The sequence below is a fragment of the Suncus etruscus genome, chromosome 20, assembly GCF_024139225.1.
Source record: "Suncus etruscus isolate mSunEtr1 chromosome 20, mSunEtr1.pri.cur, whole genome shotgun sequence".
In the NCBI taxonomy this organism is placed as follows: Eukaryota; Metazoa; Chordata; class Mammalia; order Eulipotyphla; family Soricidae; genus Suncus; species Suncus etruscus.
In genome coordinates, this window is record NC_064867.1 from 40930072 (window position 1) to 40951848 (window position 21777).

General features: G+C 50.8%; 1 protein-coding gene across 1 annotated transcript in view; it reads left to right on the forward strand.

The window, feature by feature from the left end:
• The window catches only part of SUMF1 (sulfatase modifying factor 1), a 37918-nt gene that overhangs the window by 11160 nt on the left and 4981 nt on the right, over positions 1-21777 (forward strand). The window contains exons 2-8 of the mRNA XM_049766301.1: positions 2572-2745; positions 4224-4298; positions 10230-10312; positions 11939-12061; positions 12443-12557; positions 13423-13536; positions 18964-19023. Coding sequence (XP_049622258.1) covers positions 2572-2745; positions 4224-4298; positions 10230-10312; positions 11939-12061; positions 12443-12557; positions 13423-13536; positions 18964-19023 — 744 coding nt within the window. The remainder of the gene's footprint in view (positions 1-2571; positions 2746-4223; positions 4299-10229; positions 10313-11938; positions 12062-12442; positions 12558-13422; positions 13537-18963; positions 19024-21777) is intronic.

Here is a 21777-nt window from a genome sequence, read left to right on the forward strand (position 1 = left end):
GCCCCTGGGTTTATTTAGTTTTGGATGTGATGCCCAGTGGTGCCAGCGCCCTTTGTGGAAGAGAATCTATGCTTACTGTGTTGCCTTTTTTTTCATGATATCTGACTAAATGAATATGGATTTTTTTACAGAATCCTTCTTCTCTTCTGCTGGTTTGTTTCTCCCTTTACCATCTTGTTTGTTGGAACTTTCCAGTACGTCTTTGGAAGTAAGCTAGTGTTAGTCTTCCAAGATTGCTTTTATCCTTTAATGGTGTATTGGCTGTTACATTTATTTTTATTTTGGAAGGGGTATTTCGGCCACAACTACTGAGCTCAGGGCTCACTCCTGACTCTATGCTCTGGGATCACTCCTGGCAGTACTTGGGATGTTGGGTGCTGGGGTGCTGAGGCTAGAACTCAAGATGATTTGCACAAGGAAATTGCCATTCAACTTACTATACTCTCTCTCCAGCCCTGTGTTGGGTATTCTGAGTTTGACCTCTACATAAGAACTTCAGAAGCATTATTTTTTACATCTATAAAACAGCATGGCAGGATTTTGATTGCGATTGCATTGAGTTCTGTTTGTTGAATTCATCAAATGGTCTTTGTACACAGTTTCAAGATTTAGCCTTGTCTCAAGTGTACAGAAAAGATAAGGCCCGTGTCAAGGATGCTCTCTCGTCCATCTACACTGACTGTAGGCATTGAGTCTCTGAGGTGACAGTAGATGGCTGGAATGTCACAAAGCCTTTGGAGCCCCAGGTGACCCTCTCCTTCTGTTCATGCAATTCTTCAGATCTGAGGTTGCTTTTGATCTATCTGAGTTTTGCCTGGGAACAGAGGTCTTAGAGCCAGGCCGGAGGGATGGTGTGTGTGTGTGTGTGTGTGTGTGTGTGTGTGTGTGTGTCAGAGATCCAGACTAGTGTTGTGTAAGCGAAGTCCTTCATGGTTTGGGGTTTGACACCCTCTCCCCTCCTTTTCTGAGAACATTTTGGTTTGCCTTTAAAGCTCAGAAATATAAAGAAACAAGAAGTACTTGGTTCTGCCCTCTGGGATTTTCCCACTCCATTGCAAAGTTAGTTTGTAAGAATTGTCTGGGATACGAGATAGGTCCTGTAACATGTAATCCAAGTTCTGTCTGGTTAAAACACAGACCAAACTCATTGAAAAAAAACTTTCTAATGCTGGTAAAGGATCATGGTAACAGGTGTTTTATTCCTATAAGTCTTTTTGTTTTTGTTATTTGTTTTTGGGCCTCACCACACCCAGTGACGCTCAGGCGTTACTCCTGGTTATGTGCTAGGTTACTCCTGGTTATGTGCTAGAAATTGCTCCTGGCTTGGGGGAATCACATGGGACGCTGGGGGATCGAACCATGGTCTATCCTAGGTTAATGTGTGCAAGAAAAACGTCCTACTGCTTGCGCCACTGCTCCACCCACTCCTCTAAGTCTTTAAAGAGTCATTGGAAAAGGCTGTTTGTGGTGGCATGAGTGATTTGAAACTTGTTTCTGTCTGCCCATTTGGGAGTAGCCATAGGGACTGGTGTGTGTGTGTGTGTGAGTGAGAGAGAGAGAGAGTTAAAGAGAGAGAAAGAGAGAGAGCATGCGTGCGTGTGTGCTCCTATGCATGTGCATGCTTGGGACACACCCAATGACACTTCTGGTTTTGTGCTTAGGGATCACTCATGGCAGGACTCAGGGAATCTATGTGGAGCTGGGGATCAAACCTGGGTTGACTATGGACAAGATAAGTGCACTTGCTGCTGTGCTGTCTTGGCCCCATTCTTTATGGTTTTGAGCTGTGCTTGCCCAGTGTATCCTCATTGCTTCACTTTTTTGTGGTACCCCAGATCCTAATCCTGCTGGATGCACAGTAATGGACAGCTCTCTCTGAAGCCCTGATCCCTGCGACACAGTGGGTTTGGGGCCAGACACTAGGAATGTATAATGGCAGGTCAAGTTTTTTGTTTGTTTTTGGGTCACACCCAGCAGTGCTCAGGGTTTACTCCTGGCTCTATTCTCAGAAATCACTCCTGGCAGGCTTGGGGGACCACATGGAATGCTGGGATTCCAACCACCATCCTTCTGCATGCAAGGCAAATGCTTTTCCTCCATGCTATCTCTCCGGCCCCAGGTCAAGTTTGATAGAAGATCGAATTCAGGTCCAACCCATCCGTCAGCATTCCACTCTTCCTGTTTGGTGAAGAATTCTTAGTTAGCAATAATTTTGAATTCCTGAATAATCTGAAAACCTCTGAATAATCTCAAGCTTGAAAAATTCTGAGTTGGTGGAAAATTCTGAGTTCCTCAGTGGGCCGTGAGAGAAAAATGCCATTTTTTTACATTGCTTCTAGAAGGATCTCAGAAGGTGTTTGTGTGGGAGAGAGTAGATATTCCCATCAGGGTGCTCAGATTATGGAGTTTGTGTCGAGAAATAACTTTGCTGAGGAATGGTTTTTCTCTGGAGCAAGGACATGGGGTGAATTGGGTAGTGGTGGTGGGGTGGGATACGAAACATGGGGTGCTGACTTTGACTCCATATGGGTTTGATTCCAGCTCTGACATCCATATGCCTTCGCCTTGCAGATGGTCCTCATTCCTGCCGGCACCTTCACCATGGGCACAGATGACCCCCAGATCCAGCAGGACGGGGAGGCCCCTGCCCGGAGAGTGGCCATTGACGCTTTCTACCTGGATGCCTATGAAGTCAGTAACGCTGAGTTTGAGAAATTCGTGAACGCCACGGGCTATCTGACAGAGGTAAGGGCGCCAGTGGGGGGGCCGCTGACCACTTCTTCAGAAGAGGAGCCTAGGGAAAAGCGGGGTGAGAGGAGGGGTTCAACTTGTGGCCCACTTGTGGCCCATCCTGAGGTAGAACTGAGGTGCCTGTGGGACCCTGGACTGTGACCTGCAGTACTGAATCCATAGAGCAATGCTGAGCCTCCTGGAGGCTGGCGTGCTCATGAGGACCACCATCTTGCTGCTGCTGGCTCCTGCAGGCTGCCTTGCCCAGTCTGCAACCCCTGTCCTTCCTGTCCAGTGAGTGGAGCCTCTGATTGTCTCCTTTCCCACTGTTTCTACTGAGGAATCTAGAGTTTGGTGGAGAAGAGGGAGCAGTGTGGCCTCGGTCCTGCCTCAGAGTCACAGGGCTGACATGTTACAACATGTTAGGGATGGACACTCTGCCAGTACCTGGACCCCCATGTGAATATGTGTAATAAGTGGTGCCAAGCCTGGAGTTGAATTCCATGGCAGCCCTTTGCCCTGGGTCAGATGGATGCGAGAGCGTCACAGCATCACAGTGATGGAGTTGCCATGCAGATGAGAGGCTCAGAGAGTCAAAAGTGGGGTTCTTTTTTTTTGGTCACATCTGGAGATGCTCAGGGGTTACCCCTGACTTTGCACTCAGAAATTGCTCCTGATGGGGCCGGAGAGATAGCATGGAGGTAAGGCGTTTGCCTTTCATGCAGAAGGTCATCGGTTCGAACCCTGGCATCCCATATGGTCCCCCGTGCCTGCCAGGAGCAATTTCTGAGCATGGAGCCAGGAGTAACCCCTGAACACTGCCGGGTGTGACCCAAAAACCACAAAAAACAAAACAAACAAACAAACAAATAAAAGAAATTGCTCCTGGCAGGCTCGGGGGACCATATGGGATGCCAGGATTTGAACCACCATCCATTCTGAATCAGCTGCATGCAAGGCAAATGCCCTATTTTTGTGCTATCTCTCCAGCCTGAGAAATGGAGTTCTTGAAACATCTGGGGAGCCTGGTGTGGTGTCCGAGGGCAGGAAGGCATCTGGGGGTTTGAGAAGATTCAACTCCTTAGTGACCAAAGAACAAAGCAGTGGTGCCAGCCAAGTACCCCCTAAAAATGGTGCCATGTCCTCAGTCAAGGGGAAAGCAGGTTCCTTGATGCTGACATTGGCTTCTGACATCTCAACCCCATGTGTGGTTCCAACCATCACACTGTGACTCCTGCCAGACGCCGGGAGCAGGGCCCACGCAGAGTCACTGGGTCACAGGTCTCCTCACTGGCACACGACTCGAGTATTTCCAGCCGTGGAGACCAGCAGCTCCAGAGAGCTGATCTTTGTCTGCTGTTTCAGCCCTTGAGGGTTCATATCCTGGGGTGCCCCAGGGAACCTGGCTCTCTTCAAAGGGAGGGTCCCCCCTAGGCCTAGCCAGCCACAAGTGCCCCGGGGCCTGTCCAGACCTATGCCCTTCTCTCCTCCAGGCTGAGAGGTTTGGGGACTCGTTTGTCTTTGAAGGGATGCTGAGCGAACATGTCAAGGCCCACATCCAGCAAGCAGTGAGTACCACCTGGGCCCCTGAAAGTCCACCGGCCCGGGGATGCCCTTTGAGTGGCCCAGAACGGGTCTTCCCTGAGGAGGGCCGTGGGGCAGGGGAGGAGGGTACAGCAGTGGGTCCCACCAACTGGTCTGGCACCCCGGGAGCCCTCAGGGTAGTGCTCCTTCATGCTGCATGGGTCTTGGACAAGTTGAGGTTTAGTCTATTTAGATTTGTCACTCTAGGCTGGAGTGGTGGCGCAGCAGTAGGGCGTTTACCTTGCACGCGGCTGATCCAGAACGGGCGCTGGTTTGATCCCCAGCGTCCCATTTGGTCCTCTGAGCCAGGAGCAATTTTTTTGGGGTGGGGGTTTCAGTCACACCCAGCTGCGCTCAGGGGTTCCTCCTGGCTCTACGCTCAGAAATCGCTCCTGGCATAGAGGGACCATGTGGGGTGCCGGGATTCGAACTGCCGTCTTTCTGCATGCAAGGCAAACACCCTATCTCCATGCTATCTCTCTGGCCCCGTCAGGAGCAATTTTTGAGCGCAGAGCCAGGAAGAACTCCTGAGTGCCTCTGGGTGTGCCCCAAAGACCCTGCCCCCCCAAAAAAATAAAGAAGAAAAAAGAAAAACAAATTTGTCACTCCTAAGGATTCAAGGCCAGGTGTTATTGGGGTCATGTTCTTTCTGCAGTCCAGATCTCAGAGAGCTCCGTGGAGGTGTCTCTTCTAGAGGTCAAGAATATTCAGGTTACTGTGGGAATGGGAGGACCCATAGGAGACCAGCCATGTACTGAGTCCTGGATGTGGCCCCATCCAGTCCTGGGGGACTCCGAACATGGGGTGGATGTTGCTGAGAAAGCGGCTGGTGTGGCTGCGATGTGAGGTTTTGGGACCATGTGGGCGGCAGGAATGAGGCAGGGTGGGGGTTGTCTTGTCCTGTGGGTGACCCTCTGTGCTAAGCAGTCAGAGATGGGGGCCCTCCTGCCTGGTTTCCTCCCCTCAAGGCGGCCCCAGAACCTTTCAGGTGAGCTGCCCAGCCCTCCTGGTGCTTGCAACCGTGACAAATTCTCTGTCCCCTCCCTGCCCATAGCCTGTCTGCCTGAAACCAGATCTGCTTGCTCCGTATGCCAAGGGCTGTGGGTCAGATTTGAGAGCTGTCCCGGCTGTAGCTAGGGAGCTGCCGAGCCTTCCTGTTTGTCTGTCTGTCACCTGAGAGTAGAGACTTGGGGCGCTGGGAGCGTGGGCAGGTGCTGCCCGCCCCCAGCCTGTGCCCCGTAACCAGGAGCCACTCAAGGATGTGCCCCAGAGCCAGGCTTGCTTCCTGCTTAAGTGCTCCTAATGGCAGAACAAACCTTTCAAGCGTGTTTAGAAAGGGTTGAATGAGCCTGGCCCCCCACTTTGGCTTTTGGACTTCCCTCCCCTATCAATCTTGCATCACACCTGCTCTCCCTTGACTCCCCTTTCTCCCACCACTGCCTCTCCTTGTGGGGTGTGATGGAACCCTAGAATCACAATACTCTGCAGGGGTCTCAAACTCGAGACCCGTAGGCCACAAACGGCCCTCTGTACATTTTGTAGCCCTGCCCTAGAGGAATCTTGTTTTGTTTTGTTTTGTTTTACTTGTTTCGGTCACACCCCCCAATGTTCAAGGCTTACTACTGACTTTGCACTCAAGGATCACCCTGACTTTGCCTCCTGCGGCCCCCAGGTAAATTGAGTTTGAGACCCCTGCGAGGCCCTCGGGGGGTTGTGGCTAGCTAGATTCCAGGGGACGATGCCACCGCACATCCAGGTTTTGGGGGGCCCATTTTACCCAGTAACTCGTGTCATCTGGCACTTGCTATGCTCCCCCTTCTTGCTCCAGCAGCTGGGCCCAAGCCAGCCTCAGCCCTGGTGGCCAGGAGGAAGAGCTGCCGCCGCCATGGCTTCTGTCATTGTCGTGAATGAATGTCAGCAGGTTCTAGAAGGATTCGCTTCCATGGACTTGCTGCAGATTATTTCCTTTCATGCCGCTCCCTCCCTGTGTCACAAACGCTTGGTGAAATTATTCTAAGTAAATGCTGCCTTTTTTTTTTTTTTTTTTTTTGGTTTTTGGGCCACACCCAGCGATGCTCAGGGGTTACTCCTGGCTGTCTGCTCAGAAATAGCTCCTGGCAGGCACAGGGGACCATATAGGACACCGGGATTCGAACCAACCACCTTTGGTCCTGGATCGGCTGCTTGCAAGGCAAACGCCACTGTGCTATCTCTCCAGGCCCAATGCTGCCATTTTTTGAAATGGCAGAACTGTTCTGCTTGTCTCACACTCTACCCTTAATATGGATTCTCCTGCAAACCCCTCTGGCGCAAATGCAGAAATATTGCTGAGACCACAAGCGACTCACATGGCGGATTCGCTGCAGGAATTGGCCCTGCACAGCTGCTGTGCTCCCCAGGTCTGGATACTGCGGTGCTTCTCCTTCCTCCTCTCACACGTCTGTAGCCTGAACTGTCAGAAGTGATAGGTTTGGGGCCCGGAGAGATAGCACAGTGACGTTTGCCTTGCAAGCAGCTGATCCAGGACCAAAGGTGGTTGGTTCGAATCCCGGTGTCCCATATGGTCCCCCATGACTGCCAGGAGCTATTTCTGAGCAGACAGCCAGGAGTCACCCCTGAGCAACGCTGGGTGTGGCCCAAAAACCAAAAAAAAAAAAAAAAAAAAAAAAGAAGTGATAGGTTAAGGGTTGGAGGGAGGGCTCTTGTCTTGCATGTGGCTGACCCAAGTTTTATCCGCAACATCCCATATGGGCCCTTGACCCCTCCCGGAGTTCATTCCTTTTTTTGTTTGTTTGTTTTTGTTTTTGGCCACATCTGGTGGTTCTCAGGGGTTACTCCTGGCTCTGTGCTCAGAAGTCGCTCCTGGCAGGCTCCAGGGCCCATATGGGATGCTGGAAATCCAACCGGGGTCCATCCTGGGTTGGTTGCATGCAAGGCAAACGTCCAGCCGCTGTGCTATCTCTCAGGTCTCTAGTGTACTTCCTGACAGCTTAGCTGTTTTGTCCAGTTTTAAATCCTCCAAGCTGCTCCCAGGGCCTTTCCTCCACCTGTGTCCCAGCAGGACAGGGGTTTATGCAATTCTGTTCCTATCTTAGATGGAGGGCCCAAGACCTGAGGTTCCTTGTAAGCCCCAGATCTCAGACCCTGCTGCATTTGGAACTGGGGGTTCTGGACAGGTCTTGTCTGTGGTTGGAACCGGGGGTGTCTGTTGTGTTTCTACCTAGTTGAGAAAAACATCACCATTCTGGTTTTTCAGAATCTCATGAAGCAAGGGACAGTGGGGACAGCTTTGTTGGAGAGATTGTGGGTGAGGTCGGGGTGCTTCCCGACAGCCTTCAGGGCACAGGAACCTTGGGTATTGTCGGGGACGAGGAACTCATTCCAGAAATGTCCATATGTTTTGAAAAGTGTGGGAATGTCTGAGCCTAGACCTCCTCCTGGTGCGTGCAGCTTCCTCGCACCCTGCTTTGCTATTCACAATGCCACAGACATCCATGGCCCTGGAATAGCAGCATATGGTTTCTGTGCTTGTCCCTGCATGGGGTGTCTGATCACACGGGTGGGACCTCATTCTCCAGGCTTGACCTTTCCCTGCCACTGTCTTACACTCTGCCCATGCTCCAGCTCAGATGTTCTCTTTTGCACATAGATCTCTGTCTTGGGGTCACCCAGAGATACATGCTTTGGTAATCAGGAGTTTCAGGAAGGAGAATGGCTCCAAGAAAAAAACAATGCAGAGAAATGTGTGTATGTGTCCATGCCTGTATGTCTTCATGTGTGTACAAAAGTGTGAATGTAGGAGGCAGTCAGAAACTGATGTCTGGCTGGACAGACAGCTTTGAGCTTTTTTTTTTTTTTTTTGGCGGGGGGGGGGGGCGTCTTGAGCCACATCCAACGAAGCTCAGGGGTTCCTCCTGGCTATGCACTCAGAATTTGCTCCTGGCTCGGGGGACCATATGGGACGTCAGGGATTGAACTCAGGTCTGCCCTGGGTCAGCCGCATGCAAGGCAAAACTCCCTGCCGCTGTGCTATCCCTCCAGCCCCATGATTTTTGAGATTTTTTTTGTTTGTTTGCTTGTTTGTTTTTTTTTTTTTTTTTGGGTCACACCCGGCAGTGCTCAGGGGTTATTCCTGCCTCTGTGCTCAGAAATCGCTCCTGGCAGGCTCAGGGAACCATATGGGATGCTGGGATTTGAACCACTGTCCTTCTGCATTGCAAGGCAAATGCCCTGCCTCCATGCTATCTCTCCAGCCCCAATTTGAGATGTTTTTGAAGGACCTTGAGGTGATTAGATTTCCACTTTAGAAAAAATAGATAATGATGGTTTCAACTGGAATGTGGTAGACAGCTTGCTCTACATATGAGGGATTACCTTGCCCAATCATTTAAGAGGGTCAACACAGGCTAGATAGATGGCTCAGGAGACGGGTTATGGCCTGGCCTGTGGAGGTCTGCAGAGCATTACTAACCCCTGATCAGTTCCCAGGAGACCCCCCTGAGACTTCCAAGTGTGGCCCCAACAGGAAAACTTGATGTTACATAGCAACTATTTTAAGTGCTAGCGAGGGTACCTGGGCACATCCAGGGTGAGAGCTTCAGGTAGAGGGAGGCCCAGCAAACACCCCAGCGTCAGAGGGACGGAGTGAAGGCAGGAGCCCCTGGCACTGTCTGCTGGAAGAGAACCTTAGAGTCAGCAAGGGACTTGGTGGCATCCGCTCAGATGCGGGTGTCTGGTTGTCTTCTGCTCAGCTGAGCAGCTGACAGAACTGCACATTCCCAGAACTCTCGTTGTTAACAACATTCCAGAAGCAGCTCCGTTCCTAGGATCCCCACATGGGAAACTCCCCAAGTACCATTAGCAGCAGAGCAGGGAAATAAATCACGGTATTTATTTGATGCTACTGAGGAATGCCCAGCATGCAGGAGGGGAGGCACTGCCCTTGCTCCCTGCTCAGCTCTGGGGAACCTTTGCAAGCTGTGTGTGCAGGGAATTTAAGGAGCAGAAATTCCTGGGGGTGAGGGAGCCCATGGCCTCGTGTGAGGCATAACCCAGAAGTCACTAGGTCTGGGGACAGAAGCTTAGTATCATGGGTGTCTCTGGCCTGTTTGGCTCCTGCTTCCATGGACTCTGTCCCACAGGTGACTTCTGGGTGCAGTGCCCATCATTGGTGTCCCCCATGCTGCCCCAAGGTATGCATTGCTACTGTCTGTACCAGGAGAGCCCAGGCATGGTTGGCGATGGCTAGTTTTCTGCTGCTTCCTTCATTACCACTGGCACAGAGGAACTGGCACTGCCTAGCCCCGAATAGCCCCTCTGAGGAGGAAAGGTGGGTCTCCATGGCATAAAGTCATTGGAGTGTCCTCATGGCGTCCCCTCATCACAGACGAGGTGATGGATCCCCCCATCATGGATGAAGTGACAGGAACCCCATGACACAGCTGACATGATGGACCTTACATGTCATAGATGATGTGATGGGGTCATGTCATTGAGAAGCCTTGAACCCAGGCTGCCTCTCAGGGCCATTTGCCCTGTCATAGATGATGTGATGGGGTCTATGTCATTGAGAAGCCTTGAACCCAGGCTGCCCCTCAGGGCCATTTGCCCATGAATATTGACGGACTCTGGACCTCGTAGTAACTGTAACATTTCAGCCTGCGAGGCCTCCAGGGCCTAGGTAGTGGTCACCAGTCAACTCCTGAGTTGCAGAAGAGGCCCTGGGACAGGTCACTCAGAGATCAGACAGGGCCTATGTCAGTGAGGAACACACCTGGGAGGAGAAGATGCCTCTTGTCCAGAATATTCCCATCACAGAGGCGTTCGCATCTAGGTCTGTGGGAATCGCAGGCAGGGTTGCGCCACGTCCGTCCCTGTCCCACAGAGCTGACCTCAGCCTCTCTGGTTCCTTTGAGGTTGCAGCAGCTCCCTGGTGGTTACCCGTGAAAGGAGCCAGCTGGCGGCACCCCGAGGGGCCTGACTCAACACTGCTCCACAGGTGAGTTCTTGTACAGTGTGCTGCCATCTATGCAGGTGAGCTGCCTTCCAGGTGTGTCTCCATACACTTAAGCTCCCAGACAGGCGAACTGTCATACAGGTGAGCTTGATGGGTGCCTCCCTGGGTGCCTGAAGTTGGAGCTTGTTATCTAGACCCAAACACTTGAACCCAGCTCTGGCTCTGAATCCCCAACCCAGCTCCAGATTCCCCCACCTCTGGACCTCTAAAACAAGCCCTAAAACTCCCAAGCTGGACTCCATACCCAACCCCAGATCCCCTAACCTGGCCCCAGACCACCATACCTCATCCTCATTGGGTTTCTGTACCTCTGAGAGTGGCAGGAAGCAACCCCAGGCCATATTAGGTCATATTCTTAGTAGAATGTGGTCTGGTTCTGCAGCATGAGGCCATTAGCATTGGATTGATTCCCTTAGACCTGGGCCCTGTGGATAGTCCCTGATCATAGCCTGGTGCAGGTCAGCTGGCGATCTGGCCATGGAAGATCTGTAGGCCACCCCAGCTCCCCACAGCAGATGACACACTTGGAAGAATGACACGCTTGGAAAAGGCACAGCAAGTCGGTCAGCGTGTCTCCCGGGTACTGGTGCAGAAATGGAGCAGCTGGGTAGGCGGGGGCCTCTAGGGGCACGAGTGGCCCGATTTCTTGGAGTGTCTCCTAGTGCTGACCTCATTGTCTGGGACACAGCCACTTTCAGGGTCCACTTTCAGGTCTCTTGGGCACAGCTCTACTGCTCCTGTCCTGAAGGGACATAGGAGCAGGTATGGCCCCAGGGTCGTTGCTGAGGGTCCTAGGACAGTCGGAGATCACTGGGGTATGTCCTTTGGATACAGGGAAGGAAGAGAGAGACACCTTTATCTGTGTGCATGTCCTAACATCCCTGTGACCTTCCCATTCCCTCTCTCCACATCTCTCTAGGAGACTCAGGCTGAGTGGAACTCGAAACTCAGCTGTGCTTGGAGCACTATGAAGCTAGTGGCCTTTGGGGTGACTCTGGGCTAGGGCTGATGAAAGGAGGGGGATGAGTGGGGGCAGAGCTGGGTGTAGGAGGCCCAAAACTGGATGTTGATATAGGAATTCTCTGGGAGTGGTGAGAGGTGAGGGGGCCAGGGGCTGGGAATGGTGGTCTGGGGCCAGTTTGGGAGTTCTGGAATTGGGTCTGGAGTTCTGTTTGAGCTAGGTTTGGAAGTTCAGGGGTGGGGAGACGATGGGGCTGGGTTGGGGATTCAGAACCAGGTTCGGGAATCCAGCACTGGGTTGAGGTGTTTGGATCTAGGTAATGGGTTTTGAGTATGGATTCCAGGCTGTGCCTTTGTGTCCCTGCTCTGCTTCATGTGTCGTTGTGAAATGGCAACTTTAGATCCTGGGACCCCTCCTTTCTGGCAGAAAGCCACCCCTTCTTTGAGGGTGAGATGCCTTTCTTTGTCTACTATATCACATGAGAGCATGCGTTGTGTGTGGTGGGAGTGTTCTAAATCTGGTTCTCAGAGTGTCTGATTTATCTGGGGCTCCTGGGTGTCAAGTCACCTACTTGGGCTCCTGAATTGGACGAGGGTGTTGGTGGCCCCTTGCCCATCCCCTGACCTCTTGCCATCTGTCCTCTCTAGGTCAAACCACCCCGTCCTCCATGTATCCTGGAACGACGCCGTGGCTTACTGCGCATGGGCAGGCAAGAGGCTGCCCACAGAGGCCGAGTGGGAATATGGCTGTCGAGGGGGCCTGGAGCAGAGGTAGGGGCGCCCCAGATTCCGAGGGCGGCACATCTCAGGGCACCCTGGAACGAAGCCCCATAGGCTGGGACCTCCCCTACTTCTGGGAGCCAGAGAACCCCATCAGGGACCCATCTTTTGGGAAGGCTCCTAAAGCAAGAGCTGTATCTGAAACAGTTCAAGCTATGCCTGAGGAAGTTGGGGGTACTATCTGCTCCTTGCTTCTAGGGGTCCCTTCTCTTAGATAGAACCTCTCTTGGCACTGTACGCCTAGGGTGTCTGTGGGACTGAATTTGACAGGTATGTGCAGGGCTTTGTTCATTTGGGTCTGTGGGACCCCCTGGGCCTGGATCTGTTCCCCCCTTCTCTAGGGCCGTGACCATCTGAGTTTTTTTTTTCCAGGCTCTTCCCATGGGGTAATAAATTGCTGCCCAGGGGCCAGCACTATGCCAACCTTTGGCAGGGCGACTTCCCAGTGACCAACAGCGGCGAGGATGGCTTCCGAGGGACGGCGCCTGTAAGTACTGGGCCATGGCCGGTGGGATGAGTGGTGGGTTCGAACCCTTGCCCACTCGGATTAGAACTTTGCCCCTCTCTGCTCTGGGGACCAACGCCCCTGCTTTGGGGCAAGATGCAGCTGCTGTGGGCTCTGCCTTAAGCATATCAGCAGCGCCATATTGCAACCAGGTGAGATACCGCAGCACTTCACCCCATTTATTTATATGTACATGTCCCTTCAGTGTAGTGGCCAGGACTGGGGGTCCAGATGATGTGGGGAATAACAGGGAGACCAGGCAGTTGTTAAGATTGAAATAAGAGCCTGGGGCTGGAGAGATAGCATGGAGGTAGGGCGTGCAGAAGGACGATGGTTCGAATCCCGGCATCCCATATGGTCCCCTGAGCCTGCCAGGAGCGATTTCTGAGCCCAGAGGCAGGAGTAACCCCTGAGCACTGCTGGGTGTGACCCAAAACCCAAAAGAAATAAGAGCCTACCCCTGGCATTTCATCACATCAAATCAACCTGCGTAGCTTAGACACATGACTGATGGCCTCTCCATCGTTGAGTTGCATGTTCTTTTTTAAACTTTATTGATTGATTGGTTGGTGTTGGGGCCACACTCGGCAGTGCTCAGGGGCCACTCCTGGCTCTGTACACAGAAATTGCCCCTGGCAGGCTGGGGGACCATATGGACACCAGGAATCGAACTGAGTCCCTCCTGGCTTGGCCACTTGCAAAGCCAACACCCTACCACTATGCTGTCTTTCCGGCCCTGGCATGCATATATCTGTCTCTATGTCCTGCTGGAGCCCACAGCTGCTTGCGCACATGACACTTTCACATGAGTGTGCCTAACAGGGTTTTTATCCTGGGCTCACTGCAGGTGGATGCCTTCCCACCCAACAGTTATGGCCTCTACAACATGGTGGGCAACGCCTGGGAGTGGACAGCAGACTGGTGGTCTGTGCATCACTTGGCAACCGAGGCCCGGAATCCGGTGAGTCTTCTACCAAATGCTGCTCTCTGGCTCTCGGCTGCCCACCAGGTGGTGTGATGGTGTTTACTGTGCTGCCAGGGGTGGGGTGGGGCAGGGAAACCTGGCATCCTATGCCGGTTATTCTCCCCTCTTTCATTCTGCTCTCCAGTGCCCAGCTGAGGCTCTTTCATGGTAGTTCAATTGATGTCTGCTAAAGGGTGTGGCTGGAAGGCATATCTCAGCCACCACTTCATGGACTCGAGTCATGAGTTCATTACTTTTTGGGCATGATCTGGAGAAAGGACCTGGCCTGTTTCAGTGAGTACCTGTTGAGCCTGGATGCAGTGCAGGCTCCCTGAATTCCTAGCTCAGGCGCCTCAACTGGGCCTCGTTTTGCCAGGCTGGGTCACTGCCGTGCCTCAACCCACCTGCAGCACATGCTGCTCAGATTCTGTGTGTGTGTACATAGTTGATTTATTTATTTTAAAACTTGATTGATTGATTGGTTTTGGGGCCACACCCAGCAGTGCTCAGGGGTCGGTCACTCCTGGTGCTGTACTCAGAAATCATCCCTGGTAGGCTGGGGGACCATATGGGATGCCAGGAACCGAGCCGGGTCCATCCCAGGTTGGCCGCATGCAGGGCAAACTCTTTACTGCTGTGCTATGTCTCCGGCCTGGGGACTGGAGAGATAGCATGGAGGTAAGGCATTTGCCTTGCATGCAGAAGGACGGTGGTTTGAATCCCGGCATCCCATATGGCCCCCCGAGCCTGCTGGGGGCGATTTCTGAGCGTAGAGTCAGGAGTAACCTCTGAGCACTGCTGGGTGTGACCCAAAAACCAAAAACCAAAAAAAAAAAAAAAAAAAAGGATGCTTATAAACAAAATAAACAATAAGTTTTTCAAAATCAAAAAAAAAATAGGATGCTGTGTAGGGCCAGAAACTACACAGCATCCTTTTTTTTTTTTTTGCTTCTTTGTGCATGGCCACCCCAGGTTCAATCCCTGGCATCCACAAGGTCTCCAAAGCATCACCAGGAGTGATTCCTGAGTACAGAGCCAGGAGTAACCCTTGAGCATCGCCAGATTGTCAGGTGTAGCCCTAAACCAAACCAAACCAAAAAAAGGATATTGTTTTAGAACCGGAGCTGGTAGGTATTCAACTTGCACATGGCCAATTTGGGTTGGGTTGTCAGCATCCCGTATGTTCCCTGGTGTAGCACCAAGATGGATACCTGAGTACAAAGCTAGGACTAAGCCCTGAGCATTGCTGAGTGCAGTCCAAACAAAACATGGACATTGCATTTTTTCCTTTGTGTGAATAGCTTGGAGCGAGGGTGCGTTTCCCAGCTCTTGATCCTTTCTCTGGCAAAGCACACATCTCCAAGAGAGGCGAGAGATCTCATTCGCCCTCGCACCAACTAGACAGCACCTAGGCTCTTCATTTTAACCTTCACACTTTGGAAAGGCGCAAATGGGAGTGAGAAAGTGAATTCTTCAATAAGCTCTTTAGAGGGTGGAAGGCAGGAATGGTCTCTCTAAGCCTCAAGTCGTCTTTAAGAATATGGTGGGCCTGGAGAGATAGCACAGCGGGGTTTGCCCTGCAAGCAGCCGATCCAGGACCAAAGGTGGTGGTTCAAATCCCGGTGTCCCATATGGTCCCCCGTGCCTGCCAGGAGCTATTTCTGAGCAGACAGCCAGGAGTGACCCCTGAGCACCACCGGGTGTGACCCCAAAAAAAAAAAAAAAAAAAAAGAATATGGTACCAACTTGTTGGCTATATCTTTCCAGAATGACCTTCGGCTGCTTGTGCGAATAATCTAGACATGAAGACCCGCTTTGGTGGGTCAAATGAAGCGTCTGAGCTCTTGAGAAACTCAGTGTCTCTCTCCACCTCTGCTGCACGCAATAGCTTTGGGATCTTCTCTTGGCCTTTGATTCCTGCTCTCTCGACTATGCTGTGCCATCCCAGGCAGCAAGGAGCTGGCTGGTTCTGCAGGCTGATTTCTAGAGTAGCTTTTGCGGCATGCCCAGCGCTAAGGTCCCATATCAGGCTTTCTTGCAGGCAAGGCTGGTTGGAGCCGACACCAGGCACTTAGGAACTGAGTCACACGCATTTGCCGCATGTCTCTCTTGCTCTATGGTTCTCAGGTTATCTTTAAGGCTGGCTCAGAAAGGGTGCTCCATTGGGGAGCTGGGGGAAACAGGTACTTGCTTTGGGGAGCTGGCGAGGTCAGTGTTCCGTGTGCACAGACTCTCCTGGGAGGGGCAGCTTCTTCCGGACCTTCTGGGGAATGAGAGTTAATCATTAGCAGGTGATTTATTGGGCTGCTTTGGAGGGCAGAGGCAGCTGGCAGAAACTGACCCACTGCTTGGTCCTGAGAGAGCCAAGTCATTGGACCATGCAGAGTGAGGGCCGGTGGAGGCTTTCCTGGTAGAAGGGAGCACGAGTGCATATGAGGGCATGTCTACACATGAGTGAATATATGTTTTGGTTTTTTTTTTATTTTGGTTTTTGGGTCACACCCAGCAGTGCTCAGGAGTTACTCCTGGCTCTATGTTCAGAAATTGCTCCTGACAGGCTTGGGACACCGTATGGGATGCTGGGATTTGAACCTTCGTCCTTCTGCATGCAAGGCAAACGCTGTAACCTCCACGCTATCTCTCTGGCCCCATATATGTGTTTTCACTTTAGATGATGTCCATGCATTTGGTGTGCGTAGATGTATGTGTGTTCCTGCATGCTCGCGTTTGTGTGTGTTTCGGTGTTGTTTTAACAGGTATCACGTCATTCTCTGCAGACACAATCCAGAGTGGAGCTTTAGTGAGACATCTTGCACATGGCCGTGACTACTGTTTTTCTGAGGGTGGACTGTGGGGGTCAGAAACGAACCTTCCTGCCGTGTGACTCGTGACGCGGGTGACCTGAATATCTCTGTCCTGGACTGCCATATTGCACTCTTGCTTAGGAGTGCAACACAACAATTCCTCAATGCTTGAGACTGAGCCTGGTGGGTCAGCAGACTGGGAGGTCCTTGTCCTTCTCTGTGCCCTTGTCCTTGTCAGGCACCAGAATGTCACTCTAATGCTGACATTGTCTCCTAAGTCAGGAGCCAGCAAACCCCCATGAGAGGTGAGAGGAAGCATCTGAGTGGACGATGAGAATGTTTGTGGCTGAAACTTCACACTTCCTGTTTTCTTTCTAGTTCTGTCTGTGAATGGGTTGACTTGCGTTGAGCACAGAGATGCCTGCGTTCCACATGGCCTCATGTGGGAAAAGCAATTTCTCTTCATCATTGCTGGAGTCTGTGCTTCAACATTGGAGCCACTTGTGCCCTTGGGCATGCTGGGTGGAAACCATCTTAAAGCTCCCCGCTGTCACCTTTGCTTTGCCACCTTTGTGCCCCTTTGCTTCCCCTCTGTCACCCGAAGGCCCCGGTTACCCAGTATCAGGCCTTGTAGTTAAAAAGAAATTAGACAGTAGTTGTACTTGAAGTTGTGAGAAAGCTGCAACACTTGTGTTTTGTTGGTTGAAGCCTCAGTTAGTTCCAATGCCAGTGAAAAGGCCAAGTGGCTCCCCAGAGTTTTAAGACTAGGACATGGACATGATGGTCCTGCGTCTGAGGAGAGGCCCCAGTGAAGTACTCGCTGTTGAAGGGACTTTTGTGCCCACATTCATAGTGGTAGTATCCACAACTGCCAGTGTCGATTGTTGACTAGCTGCAGAAAGTGGATTTTTTAAAAAAATTTTGGATCACACTGCGGCACTCAGGGGTTACTCCTAGTTCTGTGCTCAGAAATCACTCCTGGCAGGCTCAGGGGACCATATGGGATGCTGGGGATCAAACCACCATTTGTCATGGTTTGGCCGCATGTAAGGCAAATGCCCTACTGCTGTGCTATCTCTCTGGCCCCAGAAAATGGATTCTGTTCTTAACCAGTCTATAACAGGTAGGAGATGGAGACTCTGCCATGTACAAGACAGAAAAACCCAAGGCATTTGTGAGATTGCCACTGAAGGGCCCATTTTGGGGTATCATATGAGGTCCCTGGAGCAGTCAGGATGAAGCACAGAGAATAGAAGGTGGCTGGGACAGAGACTGCCCATATGCAGTGGCCAACATGGCCCCCAGAAGGGAGAGATTGGTGAGACAGGGAGATCTGGGTGGGAGGCGGCAGTGGCAGTGATTTCTTCTTGCAAGCCAGGTACCTGCTTTTCACAGCAGGAGCTCTCTAGATTCATGAATTTTGGATTTCCCCGTAGCTCGTCATGCGTGTGAAATGATGCCTTCATTTCCTCACATTTCATCAGCACGTGTGATTTGATGCATGCGTTTCCCCGCCATCTCATCAGTATGTTTGATAACTACGTTCTCCACATCTCAGAAACACGTGTGTGATATGACGTGATATGACATATCTATGTGATATGATTTTTCCGTGTCTGATATGATGCACGCGTTTTCCCGTGTCTCAGTAGCATATGTGAAATAATGCATTTTCCCACAGTTCCACTGAAGTCTTGGGAAAATTATTCTGATTCCATCATGTCCCCCACTCTGAGGAGCCAGGCAGATCTGGCTGCATTTGAGATTGTCACAAACTCTGGGAAGTCTCTTCCGTGCTTCAGGCCCAGGTGCTTTGGCGCTGGGGTCTCACATTTGGTGCTGGGCCCGAGTCGCCCTGCACAAGACCTTTATTGGGATGGACAAACCTGCCTCCCTCCACATCAACTGCTGATCCCCTCGCAGATTCTTGGGGACTTTGTTCTTTTTTGTTGTTGTTGGGTTTTGTGACACACTCAGTGATGCTCAGGGGTTACTCTTGGTTCTATACTCAAGAATCAGTCCTGGGGCCCAAAAGATAGAATGAAAGCAGGGCATTTGCCTTGCATGCAGAAGGTCAGTGATTCGAATCCCGGCATCCTATATGGTCCCCTGTGCCTGCCCGGAGCGATTTCTGAGCATAGAGCCAGGCGGAACCCCTGAGTGCTGCCGGGTGTGACCCACCAAAAAACCAAAAAAAAGAAAAAAGAAAAAAAGACTTACTCCTGGTGAACTTGGGGGAATGATATGGGATGTAAGGGATCAAATCCAAGTCAATGTGCAAGGCAAATGTCCTACCTGCTTTGTTATCTCTTCAGTCCCTCTTTAAGACTGTGGATGTAGAAAACCAGGTCAGATGATGCCTGTGGTTTGGCCTTTGGAGAGGCATGTACAGGGCAGAAACCAGCCAGGCCAGGCTTGGCCCAGGTATGTGTGTGTGTGACAGGCCTGGCCACATGCCTTGCAGTGGACCTGGCGCTGGCTCCCGAGAAGGGGGCATCAGGGGAGATCTCTGGGTGCGGGTTAAGAGGGCAGCCATGTAGGGTGCTCGGGCCACCCTAACCCTCTCTGCTGCCGGTTGAGGGATGTTGCTATTCTGCTCTAAGCTCCTTTTCGTCCACAGAAAGGACCCCCTTCTGGGAAAGACCGAGTGAAGAAAGGCGGCTCTTACATGTGCCACAAGGTAAGCAGGTCCCACTCTGCTCCAGCTCTGTATTCTCCCGACCCTTGCTTGTACTGTTCTGGCCCTCGATGGCAGTGGCATGGACACTCGGTCCAGCCCTTCCTGCTGCTCCCTGCCTGTTCCCCTAAAGCAAGAACGGAGAAGGATCGTCAGCTCAGGTGTGGGCTGAGGCATCCACAGGCAGACTGGTCCAGAAGACAATTGTGGGTAGTCTGTTTAGACCACCCGCCATCTGTGATGTCTGCTCAGGAAACTTTTGCTATTTCATGAGCTGAAGTGTAGAGATATATATGCCTGTGTCTCTCTCTATTTATATCAGACATACATAAATGAACACAGATGTGCCTTTTCCAGCAGGTAAGACCGGAAGAGCATATGCAACATCATATGTATGTTAATTTACAATTTATAATTTGGTTCCACTCAAAACAAAGATCATCCCTGGTTTCTTTGTATCTGTTTGTTTACAACTTGGTTTTACACAAAGCAAATTTCCCTAACTTAGCACGTAGCAAGTAAACCTAGGCAGGACTTGCTCAGGATAGGCCTTCTATTCTTACTCCCTTGCACGGGAGTGGTGTCTGTACTCAATAAAAACTGCAGTCTAAGGGGCTGGAGAGATAGTATGGAGGTAAGGTGTTTGCCTTTCATGCAGAAGGATGGTGGTTCAAATCCTGGCATCCCATATGGTCCCCCGTGCCTGCCAGGGGCGATTTTCTGAGCACCAGGAGTTACCCCTGAGTGCTGCCAGGTGTGACCCAACCCCCCCCCAAAAAAAAAAAAAACCCTGCAGTCTTGCAGACATCTCTCTCTTTCTCTCACTTTCTCCCTTTTTTCCTCTCAGGTACTCTTTCTTACTTTCTCTTTCTTTTCTTCTCTCTCTCTCCTCTTTCTCCTCTCTTTTTTTTTTGAAAATATTTTAAAAGTTTATTTATTAATTGATTGGTTTTGTGCCACACCCGGTGATGTTCAGGGGTTACTCCTAGCTCTGTGCTCAGAAATCGCTCTTGGCAAGCTCGGGGACCATATGGGATGCCAGGAATCGAACCCGGTCTCTCTCGGGTTGGCCCATGTAAGACATATGCCTTACTGCTGTGTTATCTCTCTGCTCCCCCCCCCCCTCTCTCTCTCCTTGATAACATATTGCAGATTGCTACTTGGCGATGCATATTTCACTCTCATATTTGTTTAGATTACTTCTTGCAGCAACTTTTGCTCTAGACCAACTTTCCATGTATGGAAGGAAATATAGCATTTACACACACACACACACCATTTCCAGCAGGTAAGTCTGAAGAAGAGCTTTGATTGTTGGGAAGCCCTGTAAAACCCTACTTTTCTGTAAAGGGGAAGATAAAGACTGTAAGTGGCAGCAGGTATTGGCTGTGTGGAGACATCCCACTGTGGGACCCAATGCATACTTCCCAGGGAGTGTATTTCTCTTGGGGGATGTTCTTGATGCTATGAATGACTGACTTGGCAGAGCTGGAGTGAATTCGTGTTCATCAGCCACCTTCAGAAAGGCTTTGGAAAGGAAATTTCTCCTTTCTTTCCTTTTTCTTCAAATCTGATAGTCTTCCAGCCTCGCCAAGTTTTGTTGTTCATCCCTTTGCAAAGATGGCCTTTTGCAGATTGTTTCTGCAAGAAGCTTGCATGCTTATTCACTGGACCCAGACAACTCAAGACTGACAGCAATTTAGAAACACCCGGGTGTTCGATGATGGTTGGCGCCATCCTGTAATGGTGATTTTTACACTTTATTGTCTGTCAGAATAATGTGGAATCTGTAAAGAACACCAGCGGTGGGGTTTCCATCTGTTTTTTCTGAGTCAAGTTTTTTGGAGTGTGCACGGGTCTTGGGACTTTCAAGCTTTCAAGATGACCAGAGCATGTAAAGATTGGGGGGGGGACCATACCTTTTATTTAAGATCAGAAGTACATGCGTGCTTGTAGGTATATCTTCTGTGTTTCTTACAGCTCAGTGATTTAGGTGGAAGTTTCACAGCATCCACTGTGAATATCATGGGTCTATCATGGTTTTTTACACGCATTCCTAATACGACGTGAACAAAGCTATTTTTCAAGTTCTTAGTGTTGGCCCAGGATAAAGTTCTGTGGTTGGGGTTGTGCTTTTGCACAGATGAAGCTCTGAGTCCCACACCCCATTTCTTTCTTCTTGGGAGGTTGCATACCCTGCTTTGCTCATGGTTTACTCCTGCTCTGTGTTCAAAGATGACCGCAGGTGGGCTTGGGAGACCATCTGGAACTTGGGTTAGCTGCATGCCAATCAAGTCTGCTGCATTTTAACCTTAAGTTAAAATTACTGCCCCAGTGCAGCCCAGTCCATTAAATGCTTTTATACCCAGAAATCTTTACTCAGCCCAGTGTGGCTTTATATTTTAAACTCTTTCTACAATACCTGAGTCACATTGTGAGGAATCAGACATCAGTGACAAACGGGGTGTCTCTCACAATTGAGCCTTGTCTCAAGCTGTGGCTGCCAGCTCTAGTGTTTTTCACATACGACATTGTCATTATTTGGGAATCCATTTGCTCTGTAAGGATTAAGGATAGACTTTTTCACCCCCCCCCCAAGAAATGAATGGAGAAAATAGAATTTGTCATTTTGCAAGTCTGAACACTTACCTATCCCACTGCCGTAGATATGAGCTTGTCTGCTTTAACATTTCATATTTTCCCCCAGCGTCACACTTATTCTTTGAAAATCACTTTTTTTTCCTTGTTGTATGATTT